Source organism: Fukomys damarensis, unplaced genomic scaffold (genome assembly GCF_012274545.1).
Source record: "Fukomys damarensis isolate Sample0158 unplaced genomic scaffold, DMR_v1.0_HiC HiC_scaffold_11, whole genome shotgun sequence".
NCBI lineage: Eukaryota > Metazoa > Chordata > Mammalia > Rodentia > Bathyergidae > Fukomys > Fukomys damarensis.
The window spans coordinates 45253593-45274070 of NW_022900923.1; the positions used below are offsets into that span (position 1 = coordinate 45253593).

The 20478-nt window shown below is 41.6% G+C and overlaps 1 protein-coding gene and 1 pseudogene across 1 annotated transcript in view; both read left to right on the forward strand.

Moving 5' to 3' along the window:
* LOC104854615 overlaps nt 1-20478 on the forward strand; it is an 85836-nt gene that overhangs the window by 37694 nt on the left and 27664 nt on the right. The window contains exons 22-25 of the mRNA XM_019205844.2: nt 5910-6198; nt 6816-6915; nt 14308-14393; nt 20037-20435. Of these exons, the coding sequence (XP_019061389.1) occupies nt 5910-6198; nt 6816-6915; nt 14308-14393; nt 20037-20435 (874 nt within the window). The remainder of the gene's footprint in view (nt 1-5909; nt 6199-6815; nt 6916-14307; nt 14394-20036; nt 20436-20478) is intronic.
* LOC117285641 lies at nt 18525-18598 on the forward strand (annotated as a pseudogene).

Consider the following 20478-nt stretch of genomic DNA (forward strand, 5'->3'; position numbering starts at 1 on the left):
TGTTGCCCGGCCGCGGGCTTGTGCCTCCTCGCTGGCCTGAGCCCTCGCTCTGCGGCTGTTTAGGTGGAGGTCGGGGCGCCCGGAAAACTGCCCTGCAGGGGTCTGCGCTCCCCCGCGCACACGCTCGCACACATTCAGTTCAGCGCGTTCTCTGCGACCCCTCAGCCCGGACTCGGGGGTGAAGGCAGCTGAGCTCCGGGCGCGGCTGTGGGACAGCACGGGCCGCGGTGGAAGGGACGGCGGATAGGGCGGTGTGGCGGAGGCTTGTTAGCAGGAGATAAAGTCCGTTCACTGTGGTGGGGGTTCTGAGGTGCATCTCTCCTTCCGCTTCAAGCAGTAAACAATTCAGTTATAACCCTGCCTTTACTATTTTTGGCCTTCGCAGAAATGTTCTTGCTTAGGGGCATTCCTGACGTGTCAGTTAAAGTTTTAAGCAGTTTCATCCCGCTTCTTTCTGGCCACTCGGGGCTTGGCCTTTGCCGCCCCTAGACATTTTGCACTGTTGTCTGACTGTGCCTTCTCTTCTCGAAGAGCCAGGGAGAAAGAAAACCAAGTTTCCACATAAGGTGATATTACGTTTTTGTCTACCTGGGCATCTTAGTGTAACCTTTTCATGTGAAGAGATGTGATAAAATTTGAAAGTTTAATTGTAGAAGAGAAGTATGCCCGGTAAGTTAAGGACTCTATTGTCACTGCCTAGGAGATTCTGTGGTCCATGTATCTGCCTGTCTGCCTTTTTATTGCAAAGTTGTTATAGTTTGCCCATATTTATTAAGTTGCTCTTATTAAAAAAAAATCCCAGGCACTATTAATTGCTACGTATAAATGCTTTTTACTGGGGTTGTCACAGTAACTTCCCAAGTGATATAGTCTAAACTACATAATAATTTAGTTGCTAAAGTAATTTAATGCTTCTGTGTACAGCTCTTTGAAATTTAAAAGAAATGTAAGCCGAGCAATACCTCTAAAGTATACAGTTCTGTTGGTTCTGTTTAGTTAGCCCCTGCTGTGCGCTAGCTCAGACCCTAGCTTCATTAATCAATCACCAACCTGGGTTTCCAGTGTGGTTGTGTATGAAGTGACCAAAATTGACACCCAGCCTTGCGAGTCCCTGTGAAATTACGAGGTCGTGCCTGTGACAATGTTGGAATCCGTCAGCCTTGCTCAGCTCTGGGAACCGTAGGAAGAAGTCACGGGGCCCAGCAGCTGCAGGGTTAGTAACACGGGAGCAACCTGAGCTCTGACCAGTCGGCAGGCGGAGGAGATGGATGGTGATAAAGTATTTAAAGAATGAATTAAAAAGCAGATTTTACAAGATGACCCGTGAGGATATTTATTTCTACAGAAAAAAATACCAGGAAGTAGGGCTATTTTGCTTTTGTGGGGTACTCATTGTTAACTTCAGACAAAACAGACTTCAGACCAAGGAAAATGGCCAGGAATAGAGAGGGGAATCCCACAGTGATAAGGGGCCAGTTGTCCAAGAGACAAGACAGCACTCAGTGTTGGTTCTGTGCCTGCTGACAGTCAGAACATCCGGGCAGAATTGGACAGAACTGGGCGGAGGGACTGATCCGCTGTCACGGCTGGAGGGGCCACAGGCCTCTGTGGAAAGGGGCAGCTGGTCCAGCCCCTGAGAACCCGCACACTCTGTCCCCCACAAGCCACTGTCTGACATGACCCATGTTTGGTCATTAAAGACAGGGGTTAAGGCCGGGGATTTAGCTCAGTGGTGCTGCTGCCAGCCTCGCAAGCACAAGGACCAGAGTTTGATCCCTGGTACCAAAACAAAAAAGTGGAGCTCAAGTGGGTTGTCTGGGCCAGCGCCCCTTCCTAGTCCTGCTCTGTGACCCTGCTTCGCAGAGACACCAGGTAAAGAGGGGGCTCTAGCCCTCTCCGTTTATGAATGCAGAAGTGAGTGGAATGAGAGTTTAGGCCATCTAGTTTTATATAGAACAGTCTTCACTGTGGGACTCATACCTTCAAAAGTGCTCCCCGTGGAGATCCCCAGTGTACTTGTGAAGGTCACTATGGAACAGGGTGGCCACCTGACAGCCCTTCCACTGCCCACCCCACACACACTCACTCTCACACAACTTCCTGTGAGAGGCACAGATGAGTCACGGCTGCCAGAAATCCACAAAAACAACCTGCACAGCATGGCGAAGAGCGGCTGAACGGCCTGACGTGCGCTCTCGCCAGCGGAGTGGCGGCTCTGAGTGAGTCCTGGCCCTCTTGGTGTGAGGGCCCAGTTCATGTGGTCACCTGCCTAGCACAGCAAGCGCTTGCTTACCCCATTAGCACCACGCCCCTGTACTCTTTACGACGCCGGTGGTGTAGTACATCATTTGTACGTGTATTTTTTGAAAGTGCACGCTGCTTTTTAAACCTGTCACTGCGTAAGCAAAACCTCTGCAGAGCCTAAGCAGCGTCTCCCCCAGGGAGAAGGCTCCTGTTGGGGCAGACACAGGAGCGGCAGGCAGGTTCATGACGATTCTAGTGCGGGGTAAATAAAGCCACCTTAAACCGAAGGTTCAAACCTGGACTTTTTGGAAGTGGCTTTGTCATGGAAGACAAAAACCAAAGTGGCCTGAGGACATACATGCGTGAGCATGGCTAAAATTAGGAAGACTGGCCACATGGATCATTGGTCAAAGCGAAGCGACTGGAATCCTTATGCATTGCTCCTCAGCAGATAAAAGCACCGTGTTAAACACCTATCCTGTGATTCAGTGTTTTATTCCCAAGTTTTTACCTAAAAGAAGTGAAAGCCTGTGTCTACACAGACATTTACATTAATTTCCATAGCAGTTTTTTTTTTTTTGCAACTAGGCGCCAGTTGGAAACACTGAAATGTCCTTCCCTGGGTGAATGGACAAACTGAAGATATCTCTGTCTATAAAATTCAGTGTTTCTTGGCACCAAAAAAAAAAAATGATTTTTATATATGCACTGGCCTCAGTGAATCTCAAAATAATTGCACTATGTGAAAGACAGATCTAAAAAAAGAACTGAGTGATATCATTTATAAGAATTTGATTCAGTCCACAGTTGGAGAAGCAGGTCAGAAGGCCTAGAGGTGGAAAGGGGACCAAGGCGCACGAGGGAACTGAGAGGAGTCCGATGGAGGTGTTTGTTGTCTTGATTTGGGCGATGGTTTCATGGTGCAGATGTCTGTCAAGCTAACCAGTGGGTCACTTTAAATACTCATCAGAATACTTAGTATGTCTTCACGAAGGCATAAAATGATTTTTTAAATGGCCATAGGCCTGGAGTTCGGAGAGCGTGGTGAGTACTGTCATAAGCAGTAGCCACAGTTAGAGGGGTCGGTAATAAAGGAGGAAAAGGAAGCGAGATCAAGGTTTCTGCGTTGAAGACTCAGGTGCCTTTTCATTTGGCGGCTTAACAAGCTCATGTTCCATCATTTCCTACGCTATCCATACACCGTGATGCAGGAGAGAAGTTTGGATGATTAAAGGAAAGGAATGTCATTCCGGGGATAGTCTGTGCGTGTGCCGTGTTGCTTTAGGTCTCCTTCCGGCCCTGCAGGAACATTACTGTAAGATTCCTCCTCTCCCACCAGCAGCTGCAGGTGCGGTCCCTTCCTTTCACTAGCGTCAAGGGACCAGTGTTGTTTGTTGCTGAGGGAAGACAGATGTCAGCGTTCTCTTCGCTCCACGTGTCAGCTGGAGACAAGGCAGAGGCAGCAATCACGGGAGCTCCTTTCCGTTCGGTGGCTGTTCGTTACAGTGATTCTCAAAATGCTGCTGTCATGTCACCTGTGGCATTTTAAAAAATTTAGATTTCTGGGTTCTAACCTGCCCCATGAATCAGCTTCTGAAGATAAAGTCTGGACTCTTGATGGAGTTTCAGCATTTATTGCTCATTTCAACAAATGTGCATTGGGTGCTTAGAACTGAGTACTGGGTGCTTGGACTAGGTATTAATTTCGAGGAGCAATAGGCGTAGAGATTCTTGCCCCTTAATAGATTTTACCCATCTATTACGATGAATGAAGCATACTGAAACAGATACTATTACAACATAATAATAAAATAGTATTGATTGGGAAAACTGAAGGGTCGGAGTAGAGCTTAGTATAGGGATGGTGTAGAAGAAAGTAGCTTAGATTTCAAGTCTCTGAAGGCTCAGGGGAGTTCCCATAAAGAAGTGACATTGTAGCCACACTGGGGGAGAAGTGGAAGTTGGAGGCAGCTGAAAGTGTCTGCCCGGAAGGACTGTCCTGGCGGGGAAGGAGGAGGTGTCTTCAGGAAACAGTTCTCCAGGAAGACAGCGGGGCTGTGAGGCGAGGGGCGTGCTCAGCAGCCACGGTCTGGCAGAGTGCGTGGGCACAGCCAAGGGCTCTCCGCTTCTGAAGAAAAATAGACAAGGAGGACGAGCTTTCCTGGGCCCCATCCTTTGCTGGAGTTCTGATACAGCCGTCGTGGATGGGACAAAAGCGGCACTAGGGCCTCTTGTCTGTCTGTGGCCCCATAGGAATCACGAGGAGCAGGTGGGGCTCGAGTGTCAGGCGGAGGCTGACTTGGGACTCACTCAGAAGAGCTTGTGCTCACCAGTCTGAAGTCCTCTGGGATGCTCCTGAGACAACAGGAAATTGTACGACTTAGCAGGGGGCTTCTGTGCATGTGATCCTACTGAGTGCTTTCCACTTCTGTGCATGTGATCCTACTGAGTGCTTTCCACTCTCCCTCCCACAAACCAGCAGGTGAACGTTCCTGCCCCCTTGGAAAGACCATGCCAAGGCTCCAGGTGATTTAACAGCTCCTCTGGCTGCAAAGCTACAAAGTGGAAGCCCCTGGGTTCAGAGCCAGCTCTCTGAATCCAAAGTTTCTATAGTAAATCTTCTGTATTACTTTCTTATTGCTAGTGAAACAAATTTAACAGCGTCAAACAACGGAAATGTATTCTGGATGCCCACATGTCTAGAATGGCCAGAAAAGGCTGCGTTGGCCCTGGAGGGTGCAGGGAAGAATGGGTCCCTGTTCTTTTTGGTCCTCAGAGGCTCCCCGCACTCTGCCTCATGGCTCTTTCTGTACCTCACAGCCTGTGGCAACTTCCAACCTTCTTCCTTCTCTGTTGACCCTTGAGCTCCCTCTATAAGGAGACTTGTGATTACATTCTGGGCTGACCCGGTAATCCCTGCTTACTTGCCCATCTCAAGATTCTTCATCAGGTCTGCAAAGCCCTTTTACCAGGTCCTGTTCGTAAGCACCAGGGATGAGGCCGTGGATGCCCATGGGAGGTCATTAGACCACCACTCCTCTCTGGAGTTTTAGAACTTTTGTTTGAGTCTGATGCTAGGGGGCAGGAGTCCATTCATTGCCATTAGGGTCCAAGCTAGTAGCAAATAACTAGAGTCCATCGAAAAGCTTGAGGTCTCTATACTGAATACTACTGGTAGTCTCTTCTGTTTTTTCCTTGGCAACAGAATTCCAACAGTGCCAGTGGCTGCTGAGGGCCCGAGACAGAGCTTCTAGTCCCATTAAACTGGGTGGATCTCCAGGCTGAGGCTGGAAGGAAAAGCATATAAGTGTGTCTTTTACACAAGAGAATGATACGTGAGGGTAGCATGGATGATGCCGAAATGCAGGCAGTCTCCGATTGCCTACTTTGAAGCTATGAATTAGTGTTTCCCTTTCAGGGAAAGACTGTATATACAGCGTAACTGCCTCTAACATAGTGGAGACTCGGGCTAGGAATCCAGCTCAGTGCTTCCGCCAACTGCTTCGCAAGCCCAAGATCCCGAGTTCGATCCCTCGTACAAAACAAAACAAAACCCACAAACAATATGGTGAAGACTTGATCTAATGGGTACTGATTTTTAAAAACTTTAAAGCTCATTTCTAGCCTACCTGCTAAGGAAATCAATTCTTTTGCTATGATAAACATGTTCTTTTTCTCCTTTGGCCACATCTACAAAGTATAATGAAGAGAAAGGGGGAGATGGGTCTGAAGTTTTGCCTTTAACCCCCACGTCGCTGTGGTCCCAATCTCCAGGTCAGTGTGAAGCTCCGGCACAGCTTCCATCTGCCAAGCCTGTGAATCCAATCGAGAAGTCTCAGTTTCCCGTTGGAACATCTTTGAAGTATGAATGTCGCCCTGGTTATATCAAGAGACAGTTCTCCATCACCTGCCAGAGTGACTTATCCTGGACGAGTGCTGAAAACATGTGCCATCGTGAGTAACTGCACGGGGGCTCCTCTTCCTCAGTCAGACATCTGTGAGGCAGCTCAATTTGTTCACATTTTAGAACTGAGACACGTAGGACTTTATAACTTTGCCTGAAGTGCATTATGTGTAAATTATTCTTGTAGATCATATCTTCATCTCTACTTTGAGTTCTGGCACCTTGATTGTGAATTAGTTTTATAAGAAATCACCAAGAAAGGCTCGATTGAGAGAAGCTCCCCATCCACTCAGGGAAGGTCTCTGATTTTCACTAAAACTAAGTGATGAATGATTCAGAAGGAATGTGTGTTGAGTAACCACACAGAGAGAAAACTCCAGGCTTGGGACCTGTGAATTGCACCGGTTAAATTAGGTTATGACGCTTTGGTGCTCATCGAAGTACTTGTTTCTGGGAGTCACCGTGTGGGGATGGGGAAGAACTTGAGGGAGGTTCCTTTTGAAAGTGGCGCCTACATGGTAGCTCATCCTAAAGCAAACGAGTGAGTTTCGTCAAAGTGGCAAAATCTGCGAATACAAACCCACAGTCTGTGGTAAGCTGCAGTCAGATTGGTGTTGCGTGTACTATAATTCATACCTGACTCTAAAATTCTGTGTCTTTCCCATAGGTAAATCATGTAGAACTCCTTCAGATCCTTTGAACGGCATGGTGAATGTAATCTCAGGCATATTGTTTGGATCCCAGATTACCTACAGTTGTAATTTAGGGTGAGTTGAGAACACCTCGTAGTGCATGAGTTCTAGGACAGGAATATTACCATGTAGTCATCTCTCAGAAATGACAACTATCCTATGACTGCCTGGTTTTTAACCCCTGACCGCAATGAACAAAAGTATGACAAAATTAGGGAACAAATCTGTGTGTTTGTTGGAAGTCAGGGTAACCTTCAGTTACTATGAAGAAAGTAAGTGATACAACCTAGAGAAGAAAGGTTTACTTTGGCTCATGGCATTCATGGTCGGCCCTTGGCTTTGTGCCTGTGATATCCTTACCCATCAGGAAAATGCAAATTAAAACCACTTTAAGATACCACCTCACACTCTAAAATAACAATACCCTAAAAGGCAGACAGTATTAGCAAGTGTGTAAAGAAGTTGAAACCCTCATAGGTTTCTTGCTCACCCATGTGCTGAGCGAGGCACCAGACTAGCCTGAGGTCTTCAGCAAGGTGAACACTCAAAACCTCTTACACCAGCAACTGGGAAAGAGCTTTTCTGGGTGAATTCAGTCTGTATGGCTCCTTCAAATGTATAGACATCAGTCCAACAGCAAGAGAAATACGACACCACTAAGGGAATAAGATAAAGTACCAGAAACCAACCTTAAAGAAATGGACATCTTTAATAATAATAATAACTAAATAATTACCATAAAGTAGCTTGGTGAGCTACAAGAGAACATAGACCACCAAAACAAAGGAATGCAATAAACGCAAGATAAAACAGTGGAAAGTCAGTAGAGAAAAGCCTAAAGAAGAACCAAACAGAAATACCAGAGCTAAAGAACACAGTGATGGACCTGAAATAAAGACCCCAGAGATTTCACCGTTACCCTTGATCAAAAGAAACAGACAGGAAGAGTTAAGAAAGTCTACAAAAATTATGGGGCGCCATCATGGAAATCAGTACTAACCCTGGAAGGAACAAAGAAAAAGAGGCAGAACGCTTACTTAAAGACATAAGTAACAGAGCTTTCCAAACCTAGAGAAGGAAATGAACATCTAGATACATGAAGCCCAAGAATCCTAAGTATATGTATTAAATTTAAAGAGCCGTTTCCAAGAAACATTGCAGTCAGATCCTCAAAGTGCATTTTGAAAGTGGCCAAACAAAACAGAAAACTCTGTTACATAGTAGGCAACTTCCATAAGGCTATAAGTGGATTCAAAGTGATAAAAGAAAACAATTATCTGCCAACCAAGAATGCAATACTATACTAACCAGCAGGGATGCTCTTCAGAAATGAAGGATAGGTAAGGATTTTCCAAGATAAAAACTGTGGGAGCTCCTGGTCACTAGACCTGCTTTATAAGAAATGTTAATCTTCAAATTGAAATAAAAAGATGCTAATAACATGAAACAGTGCAAGTCACTGTAAAAGGAAAAATATAATTAAATTCAGTATGCTCAATTACCACAGTGATGGCTGATAGATTATTTTAACTCTAGTATAAAGGTTAAAAGACAAATATACTAAAAATAACCATGGCTACAATAATCTGTAATGAATACCCACCACATAAAAAACTGTAAATTGTGACATCCTTCACAAAACACAGAGGAAGAAAATTAAACTGTAGAGCAGCATTATATAATCAAATTTCAGTTATCAGCTTAAAATAGACTATATAATTCTAACTTGTTTTATATACGTACCATGATAACCACCAAGACAAAATCTACAGTAGACATACAAATGATAAAGCCATCAAACATACCACTATAAAAATCAAATCACAAAGGAAGATAGGAAGAGAAAAAGTGAAAACCCCTGCAAAGCAATCAAAAACAGCATATACGTCAGTGTTAAGTCCTTATGTTTAATAATTGCTTTAAATGTAAATAATAAATTCTTCAGTCATAGCCTGTGGTACTCAATAGATTAGCCTTAAGGACATACATAATTTGAAAGCAAAAGGATGGAAAAATATATTCTATAAAATGGCAACTGAAAGAGAGCAGTGATAGTATTTACATTATCCCCCAAAACATTCAGTCAAAACCTGTCACAAGAGGCCAGGCGTGGTGGCGCACACCTGTAATCGCAGCACTCGGGAGGCTGAGGCAGGAGGATTGCTGTGAGTTTGAGACCAGCCTGGCCTACATAGTGAGTTCCAGGTCAGTCTAGACTATACAGTGAGACCCTGTCTCAAAAAGCCAAAAAAAATAAAAACACCCCAACTAGAATTAGAGGTCTCATTTGATCCAGCTATTCCCCTGCTGGGTATCTTCCCAAAAGAATTAAAAGCAGTGGGTCAGGGATTTAGCTCAGTTGTTCCTCTGCCTGCCTCACAGAGCAAAGTCCAGATTTTGATCCCCAGTACCAAAAAAGAAAAAGAAAAAAAAACATCATACCACAGCTATATATGCATACCCATATTTATAGTGGCACAGCTTATAATAGCTAAATCTTGGAAACAGCTCATGCCCATCAACTGGTGACTGGATAAAGAAGATGTGAGTTTTTAAAAATGAAGTGGAATATTACTCAGCTATAAAGAATAAGAAACCAGAGACATTTATAGCTAAATGGATGCACATTGAGGCCGTACTCTTAAGTGAAATAAATAGGACACATGTAAATACTGAATAATTTTTCCGATGTGAGAAATTGAAAGTATGAATAAGGATCAAAATGTATAGTAGATAATGCTATAGGAAGAAAAGGCCCAAAGGGGAAGTGGGAGGGTGGGGAAAAGGAAAGAAGGGAAAAGAAAACATATGATAAAAGAAAAAGCAACAAAATCTTTGTAAATAGGGCGGGGCAGAGGGGTTGAAGAGAGGGCAGGGGAATGGAGAAAAAATAAGAACCAAGATGCATCATGTAAAGGTACAAGTTCCCAATGATGAGTGTCATCATATTGTGTACCTTAAATGTACCAGTAAACTTAATGAATAAAAGAGAGACAATGAATGTCATTATCTAGTGATAGTTAACCAAGAGGAAAATTATGGTTGTGAATATAAATGTACCCAACATCAGAGCACCAAAATATTAAAAGAACTGAAGAGAAGATTAATCAGCAACAATAATAGTAGAGGGCTTTAGTACTCTACTTTCAACAATGGATAGATCATCCGTACATAAAATCAGTAAAGAGTAGATTTGGGCTGGGAATTGGGCTCAGTGGTTCTGCCACCTGCCTCGCAAGCACAGAGTGCCGAGTTTGACCCCCAGTATCAAAAAACAAATAAATAAATAGTAGATTTAAACAACAGTAAACAGACACAGATTTATATAGACTATCCTATCCAACATCAGCAGAATATACATTCTTTTCAAGTGCACATGGAACAATCTCTAGGCTATATGATGCATTAGACAGAACAAATTTTAAAAATTCAAGAAGATGGAGATGTTATATCAAGTATCTTTTCCAGAAAGATGGTATGAAACTAGAGATCAGTAATACAATAAATATTATAAAAATCATAACTGTGGAAATTAAACAGCATAAACCTAAACAGTGGGTCAAAAAGAAATCAAAATGCAAATTAAAAAAATCTCGACACAAATGAAAATGGAAGTAGAACATAGCAAAACTTATGAGATATGGAAAAAGCAGTGTGAAGAGGGAAGTTTATAGTGATAAATGTCTGTCTAAAAGGAGAAGCGTGCAAGGAAATAACCCATGTATGTCACAGAACTACAGAAGGAAATCCAGTAAATAGCAGAAATAAAATAGAGACTACAAAAATAGAAAAGAACAATGGAACTAGGACTTTTTAAAGATAAGCCACAAAATGATATCTAAACTATGAAAAAGAAGGAAACTTCAAAATTACAAGTGAAAGATGGGATATTGCAACTGATTTCACCATGTTATAGATTATAAGAAACTGCTATGAATAATTACGTGCCGACACATTGAGTAACCTATGCAGTGGACAGATTCCATTTACTTACCAAGACTGAATCATGGAAAAAGAGAAAAGCTGAACATACCATTAAGTTAGGTGATTGAATCGGTAATTAAAAAATCCCAACAAAGAGAAGCTCAGGACCTGGTGACTTCCCTGGTGAATTGTACATGCATTTAAGGAAGAAATAACACCAATACTTTACAGAGTTTTCCCCAAAATTGAAGAGAACGGAACATTCCCAGCCCTTTTTTTGTGAGTTCTGCATTACCCTGACACCAAAATAAGATGAGGACGTGACAACAAAAGAAAATTACAGGCAGTACCCCAGATGGACATAGATGCAAAAACTATAGAGAATACTAGCAAAATTCAGTATCACATAAAGTGGACCAAATGAGCTTTGTCCCTGAAATTCAAGGATAGTTCAATATGGACAAATCAGTAAATGCTATCTGCCGTCATCGACAGAATAGATGAAAACAGCGTGTCCATTTCAACAGACGCAGAAAAAGTATTCTTCAGAATTCCACATCTTCTAATAACACTCGCCAAATTAGCTACAAAAAGAATGTACCTGGACATGATAAATGCCGTTTATCAAGCTCACAGCTAACATTATATTTAATGGTAAAAACCTGAGTTGTTATTTTGAGATCAGTAATATGACAAGGATGCCCATCTTTGCCACTTCTATTTAATATAGTATTGGAACCTCTAGCCAGAGTAATTAATTAGGTATGAGGGAGAAAGAAAAATCCACCAAACTGAAAAGTAGCAATGTGATAAATTTTCTCTTTTTGCAGACAATATGATATTATGTGTAGAAAGTCCTCATGATTCCATTGAAAAACTGTTAGAGTTGATCAAGTCCAGTCAAGTGTCACGATGCAAAGTGGAACATAAAAAGTAGCATATTTCTGTACACTGACGAAATACTCCCAAATAAAACATTGCCCCTTATAGTAGCATCAAAAATATAATAAGAATAACTTTAACCACAGAGGTGAAAGAATTAACATTAATAAAACAGTTCAGGAAAACTTGAAAAGGACACAGAGTATATGGAAGGATATCTTGTGTTCATAGGTTGGAAAAGTTAATATTGTTAAAATTTCCATACTACCCTAAAACAACCTCCAGGTCTAATAAACTCCCTAGTAAAATTCCGATGACATTTTACGAAAAAGTATGGAACGCAATCCTAAAATTCGTATGGAGCCTCAAATTCACTGAGTAGCCAAAGCAAGATTACAGAAAAAGAACAAAATGGACGTATGAGCTACCTGAGTTCAAAATATGCCGCAAAGCTGTCTGTGGTTATCAAAACATCAGAGTTGCAGCATAAAACCAGGTAGATAGACAGATGTTCTATCTAGAGGGCCAGAAACAAATCCACACATTTACAGTCGTTTCATCTTCAACAAAGGGACCGTGAACACGTGATAAGGAAAAATAGACTGCGATAAATGATGTTAAAAAACGATATCCACATGCAGGAGAATAAAATTGTAATCTTAGCTCACATTATAAAACAATAACTAAAATAGATTAAAGATTTAAATATTAAGGATTGAAACTTAAAATTACTAAAAAAAAAAAAAACCTAAGGGAAAAGTTTTTTAACGTTGATCTCAACAGTAAGGTTTTTTGGGATGCAACCCCAAAAGCACAGGCTATAAGTAGAAAGAACACAAATGTCCTTCAGCAGGTGACTGGTTAAGTGAGGTATCACCTAACACCATGGACCATAACTCAGTAGCAAAAAGGAAGAGTGTGTGTGTGTGTGTGTGTGTGTGTGTGTGTGTGTGTACACGAATTCTCCAGGGAATTGTGCTAAGTGAACAAAGCCAATCTTTTGTGGTCACATTCTGACTGATCCAATGCAGGTGACTTCCAAATGACAAAATTATAGAAGTGGAAATCAAGTTATGGTTGCCAGGGATTAAGAATGGGGAAGAGCAGTCAGGAGCAGGAAGGGTGCAGTGAGTGTGATTACACGAGATCAGGCCAAGGGGTCCTTGTGGTAACGGAGCTGTTGGGTTCCTTACTGTGAGGGTGGATACGCGAACCTGTACACGGGAAATCAGGTAGATGTCTCTTCCCTCTGTCTCAGCAGTGAGCAAGTACAATTTGAAATTAAAAACACAATACCATTAACATTAGCACCCCCCAAGTGAAATGCTTATGTATGTATAAATCTCACAAAATACGTATAAGGTACTGGGTACAGGAAGATGCATGTCATGAATTGTTTTAAATTTTGTAGCATACTGAACAACTAAGAATTTCTGACTGTTAGTATGAAGTAAGCATTCACCTCTTTTTGGTAAGCTTGGATTTCCTTTGTTCTAATGTGAATCTTACTGATAAAGCAGGCACATCCCAGAATTTATAGGTTAATATTTGCAAAGCATGCCAATTACACGTTAATGGAATATATACATCTGAGATGTGGTTGAAAAATATGGCGACTGTTTAAATTTTTAAAAATTTATTACAGCAAAACACATTGCCATTATAGTTTATTCACACCAGAGAAACTGTTCGGTATTTACACATGTGTGACTTATATATTTCACTTAGTACATAAGATCCTGATGAGATAATTGACCACGTGAAATAGGAAGAGAAGGGCTAAAGGTGTAGGGAAAGTGGGATGGGTAGGGGAAAGGAAACAAGGGAAAAGAAAAAAATAGGAGAAAATGGAAAATGGAAATAAAATGTTTATAAATGGGGAGGGGAGGAGGGGGTGAAGGGAGGGCAGGGATGGGGGAAAATGAGAACCAGAATCTGTCATGTAAAGGTACAGGATCCCAATGATGAATATAACTGTACTGTATGCCTAAAATGTACCAATAAACTCAATGAAGAAAAATACCCCAAAAAACATTGCCATTAACCCCCCAGAGAGCTCCCCTCACTTCTTACCCCATCGCTCCCTCCACTTTCTGAGGCATTTTGGGTGGCTCCTTTGTGACGGTCATGGTGCCACCATGTCCCGAGTTGATTCACACTCTTTACCTTTCACAGTCATTTTGACTTTGGGAAAGACCGAGAGGGTGTCAGGTCCAGTAAATAAGGTGGCAAGGTCACACTTGTGTTTTCACGGGCCTGCCTGTTGGAAGCACTTAGCAACAGCACTAACCATGATTGTGATCATGCCTTGTATGAGAGGGGACTTCCAGACCTGCTTCGGAAAGAGGAAAGAAAATGTGCTAAGGGTGCTCAAAGTGAGGGGAGCACAGTATTCTGAAGGGGATTAATGGCAATATGTCTTTTAGTGTAATGCATTGCAAAATTAACATCCACCATGTATTTGGTGGTACCGCTATACACACGAACATGTATAGCATCTTGCACTTGGGAAGTTTGCAATGTCTTTGAAAAACTAGGCTCGAAGGATATAACTATAATAATTTAAAGTCCACATGTCTCTAAAATTCCTTGGAAGCCGTACGGGAAGGGGGTATGTTGCCGGGATGTTAAGCATCTCACACCCCTTTTTCTGTCCTCTAGGTACCGACTTGTTGGGGCCTCCTCTGCCATGTGCATACTCTCGGAAAATACTCTTGATTGGGATACTGAACCGCCTGTTTGTGAGAGTAAGCGAAACGTTCCTTCTTACCACTTTTGCTAAGAGTCCAGCTTTCCTCTGGGATAATCATTTGTTTTGTGTGTGGTGCTGAGAATCAAACCCAAGGACTCATAGGTACCAAGTGAGTGGTACTAAGCCACCCCTCCAGCCTCACAAAGAATCGTAAACACACTTATCCAGTTCCTCTGGTACAGCCTGTCCGTAGGGTAGCCGAAGGCAGCTGCACATTCTCACAGATTGCCCCGGTGTCCTCGCAACTTGTTACCTGAAGTTTTCCTTGCTGCTGGAACATGCCTTTTCCAAAGTTGGGGCCTTAAATGGATAGAAGCCTTCAGATCTTATTTTTACCTTGGTTAACTTGGAATGAAGCTGGTCTTCACATTCAGCTGTAATAGCCATTCACCTTGGCGTATTGGTAGTGTTCCTGAAGCTGTGGGCTAACCAGCACTCTCACATACTGGGGGCTCGGGAAAACTTGAAAAGCCCGCTGCACGGTAGGACAGAAAGTTGGAATTTAATTTGGTCCATATATTGGGATATACACTTAGCAAATAATACAAATTCTTTTCAAGGAGTTCATTATATACACTTGTCATTGCCACATTCTTTAAAGTAGCTTAAGTTCACTATATGTTTCAAAGTATGCTTTGAAATAGTCTACTGAAAGGAAAGAGATAAGCTAAAATGACTTTAAAGGTTTCCTAAGAAACAAAATATTCATACTAAATTATGAAAAATACGTCTATACACTAGAGTGTTATGAAACCATAAATATAGTGTGAAGAAGCACTTAACATAAAAATGTGTACTTGATGTGAAAAAAGAAGACAGATAATGCATCTCATTGTTTTTGTTTGTGGTACTGGGGATTGAACTCGGGTCCCTTGTGCTTGCGAAGCAGGTGGCAGAACCACTGAGCTAAATCTCCAGCCCAACACATCTCATTTTGCTAAACGATGATATCTGTATCTCTGTTTTTATCTCAGTTTCTAATTTGGTACAGCTAAACCTCAGTAAATAGCTTTAAGTCTGGGAATTTGTTGATGAACTGCGACTTTCCTGCAGTTTCAAACCAAGCTTCTGTTCACTAGACTAGGTTTCTTCCTATGCAGATTAAGTGACACTCTGCTGTTGCTTACGCGTGACAGAGATCTTGCAGCCACACCAGTGAAATTGCTGTTCCAGTGACAACGCCACACAAGTCGAGATGGCTTAAAATAACACATTTTTCTAATGACTTAACGATGCTTTTTATATGCTTACCAATGTATGCTTATTGTCCTTTTTATATGCTTGTGAAGCACTAAGTTCAGATCTTGTTCCTATTACTAATGTTTATCTTTTTTATTGTTTTATAAAAGTTCTTTATATATACTTGCATTTTCCATTAAAGGTATTATTTTTGTTAAAATGGTTAGTATTGAGTACTTGTGTTACACTATTTTCTTTTAGGTTTTCTTTTAGGTTATTGTCTATTTTCTTTCTTAACAATAATTTTTGATAATGGAAGTTCTTTTTGGGGGAGCATGCTGGAAATTGAACCCAGGGCTTTGTGTGTGAAACACATGGTCTACCACAAAGCCACACTCCAGGCCCTGAAGTTCTGTATGTGAATAGTGGTCAATATATGATTTTTTCCTATTTAGTTACTGCTTTTTTTTTTGCTCTACTTAAATCCTTGCCTATTACGAATTCCCATGTTATACTCTATAAACCTTATTGTTTTGTCTTCGTGTTCAAGTCTGTGATTTGCATGTAAGGTAGCTAAGTTTTGGGGAGTTGTGTGTTTTTTTCATAGTGGACAGGCTGGTGATCTAATGCTGTCTATTGAAAAGACCATTCCTTGCACATTGCCATGCAGTGGAGTCATAGCCATTGATCAGATGGCGTTGTACGTTGGTCTTATTCTAGAGAGGCACTGCTATTTACCCATTAAATTACTGCAGCATTGTATTAAGACTTGTTAGCTGGTGGCATATTTCTTCTATGAGCTTCTTCACGATTTGCTTGGTTGTTGCTGACCCTTTGCACTTCCATAAAAATCTAGAGTCAGCGTGTCAGTTTCCACAAATGGAATCCTACTTGAATTTTTATTGTTTCTATTAACTCAGTAAGTATAAATTTGTGAACAATCAACAAATTTGCATTTTGAGTTCTAAATTCATTCATTGAGTTCTAAATGTTTTTTAAAAAACATTTAATTTCAGTAATATTTGCTGATTTACATTATATTCCATAGTACATTGCATTTTAGAAGTGTCACGTTACTGTAAGATCAGACCGAGGCACAATTGAGACCGCCGAGGCAGCCAGAATCCAAGCAACATAGGATGAGCTTATCACTGTCTGGGTGCAGATGGGCCAAGGGCGAGAAGGCCGCTGGCACTGAGAGGAGGGTGCTCGTGGTTATACAGGGGAGTTTAGGTAGGGGAGGGGGCAGTGGTTGAGAGGGTGGGAAATTTTAGCATCCCCTGGGTGACGGGCCTGGGGCAGGCTGATAAACAGGGCAGGCAGGCAGTGAGAGCAGCAGGGCGCGGCTGGCTTCTTGTTATCTCTGTGCTCCAGTGGCTGTGGGCAGCGGGGCTGCTAGGGCAAGGCCTGACTTGGAGACCTGTCATTACATTATAGAAATATTTTACATCTTCCATTACACTTACTCCTAGATATTATTTTTTAAAGTTCATTCTATTTGTCTGACCTTGGACCTAGCAATCTTGCTAAATTTACTTAAAGTTCAATAATTCTGCATATTCTTTAAATATGCTGCATAATTTGTTTGCAGGTGAAGTGTTTAGAACATTTAAATTTAATGTGGTTTCTGATATAGTTAGGTATAAATCCTATACCATTTATTTTCTGTTTGTTTCATGTTTCGTTCCTTTATTCCTCATTACTCACAGTATTAAATTTAATAAATTATTTTATTAGTCCAAATTTCTACTCAGCCTTTTTGCTATCTCTATTTTGTTATTTTATTTTTAACGAGTGACCTAGAAGTGATGTAAATCCTTGATTTATTATAGTCTAACTTAAATTGTGTTTTTACCAATTCTCAAACAATGCAGACAACTCAGTTCAACTCCATTTATATCCTCTTGCTATTTCCCTACTGCTATCTTTAAATTCCAGTAATTATTATTTTTGCTTTTATAAAAACATTTATTTGTTTAGTTATTTTAAGTCTCTAAGTAAACATTTCAGTATCTCTAGAGATACTGGGTCTTTTGTGTCACTGTGGATTTCCTTGGTTCTTGCGCATGTTATCATTGTGTATCTGGAGTTATATTTTAAAACTTGTCTGTGGGAATAATTTCAAGGAGGTAAATAATCTCAAGATAGTAAATGAGTATATCAGCTGACTTTGCATGCCTATGACAAAATACCTGAGATAATTAACTGAGAAAAGAGAAGGCTTATTTTTGCTCCCAGGTTCCCGTCCTTAAGCAAATAGCCCATTGCTCTGAGCCTCTTATGGCCTGAACATCAGCACAGGAGCACATGGCGGAGTGGAGATGCTTGGATCATGAACCCATGATCGAAGAGAGTGGAGGAGATGGGCCCCACAGTGTCCATTAAGTGCACATCCCAATGACCTAGGGACCTCCCAAGAGGCCTCTGACGGCTCGGACACTATCGCGCCCCCTAGGGACCACACAGCCCTAAAGGGCGACACTGACGCGTCTTCTTCCAGGGAGGATTTTTGCTGTTTTCACTGCACCAAAGGACACTCAAGCTGGGACCACTTTAATTCAGTTTTGGGTGTAGTCATATTTGGAGCCACCTATAGTACTTGAAGAGTTTTTTTCAATCTTTAAGACAGGTTATTTTCAATTAATCTTAGGTCCCAAATCCCACTCCTCTATTGTCCTAGTAAACTTTGAAAGGTCTCACCAGGGCTTCTGTTTTTGGCAAGTCCCAGGCTCCAGTTATTTTGTCTTGACTCCACGAAATTAGCAAAAGTCTACTCTACCTCTCAGTTGTTTCCTTCTTATTCAGCTCCCAGACCAAAGAAGCAGACCAGAGAAGCAGACCAAAGCTCTTGCCTGCAAATTTATGTCTTCTCAACCTGGACTCCCCACCTGGATTTGCGTCTTCTCCCTGCGCTTGGCCCAGTAACGCTTCACTATTTAGTTCTTTGCAGGCTGTACTTTCAGGGATCATTTCTATAGTTGGTGACTAGAGGAGTTTCTCTGATCGTGTTGAGTACCTAGTTTGTAAGTTGTGCTTGATCCTATTGTATTGCTGATTGTATCAATTGGGCTAAAGGGTTGTGATTGATTTAATGAGTTGTCTTCTCTGATGTTATGAAAATGAGAATGTCTGTGAGTCATTAGAGACTAAAAAGCTAAAGGGCAACTGTATCAGGAAGATTTAAGTAATAACCCAGGAATTAAACCAGCGACAACCCAACAACAAAAATAAAAATGCGAAAACACTTAAGCAAGACACAAAGACAGGCTTCCAGTTCACCAATGGCAAACAGTAGGGCAAATGAAGATGAAAGTCTGACAGTGAACCACCAGGACACCCTGAACTCATAGCACAGGAAGTAACAAAACAAATCAATCAGGCTCTAGAAAAATTCAAAACAGAAGTAATTTCCCAGATAAACATAGAGATGGTGAATAAAATGAAAGTCATGATTAGAGACTAGAACAGAAATTAAAAAAAAAAAAAAAAAAAAGATGAGCTCAGGACCATGATAGCTCTTTGGACTTCACAAATGTGTTCTTTAAATCTCCAGCATTTCTTACCTTTCTTGGGACCAGTAGAAGTGTCATTTGATGTGAATTATTGAGATTACCATAACCAGGAGCAGAAGCTTCCTTAAGAATTTAAAATTTTAATTTTGGATGTTTTGGGGTATTGGTTAAAATTTAGTTCTAGTTTAATACCATGCAGTGTACCATATACAGCGTCTATATTTTCACACGTATAAAGGGACTCTGCACAGATGTCTCTACATGGACATCGTCTTATGCTGTCAGCCTGGGTTTGATAAAATGGATGGATGAGGTTTCTATCTTTTACATGTTGTGAAACATTTGAGCTTACATTTGGAAGCATGTGTTGCTTGAAAGTTTGATGGAATGTATGTGAACATTTTTCTGCTCTTACAACTTTCTTGGCCAATTCTAGCTTTCTTTATCTTCTTGAATGAGCATTGGTAATTTATTTTCCCATTTCTCATTTAGATTTCTAAAATGTTTAACATATAGCTGTCTGCAGTCTAATAAATATGGTCACACATATTCTCAAATATATTCCATTTCTGTTTGTTATTCCTATTGTGATTTCTCTCTTACATTTCTTCTGCCAAAAGTTTTTATCATTTTTTATAAGCTCCAGTCAGTTAACAACCAAGATGAAAATTAATAAAACAAGGGGAAGAGAGTAAAACTGCAAACTCTATGATAACATAACCGTGTTTAAATTGAAAGGAGGAGGTTTGGACTCATAAGTGCAAATGTTTACAGGGAATGGTAGGGAAGCAGGACACATGCTGTTACCAGGACACTTACAAAGACTTACCTGTACGTTAGTAGGTACTAAAAGCAAATCATGAATATGAAACGAGTTTAGTGACTCAGCTTTTTCCCCCTCATCATTTCAATTCATTTTTCATTGAACTCGCTCTCCCTTTTTTCAGAGATTCCGTGCGAGCCGCCCCCGGCCATTGCCAATGGAGATTTCGTTAGCACCGACCGAGAAAACTTTGTCTACGGAATGGTGGTGACCTATCGGTGCGATCTTGGAGAAAGGGGGAAGAAGGTCTTTGAGCTCGTGGGGGAGCCCAGCATATACTGCACCAGCGAGGATGACCAAGTGGGCGTCTGGAGCGGGCCCGCCCCTCAGTGCATTGCGCCTAACAAGTGCACACCGCCGCGTGTGGACAATGGGGTCATGGTGTCTGAGAACAGAAGCTTCTTTTCCTTACATGAAATCGTGGAGTTTACGTGTCGGCCCGGCTTCGTCTTGAGGGGGCCCTCGCATGTGCGGTGCCAGGCCCAGAACACGTGGGGGCCGGAGTTACCGAGCTGCTCCGTGGGTGAGTGGGACCCAGGCTGGGAGCTGTGGGAGCCCCAGGGTCC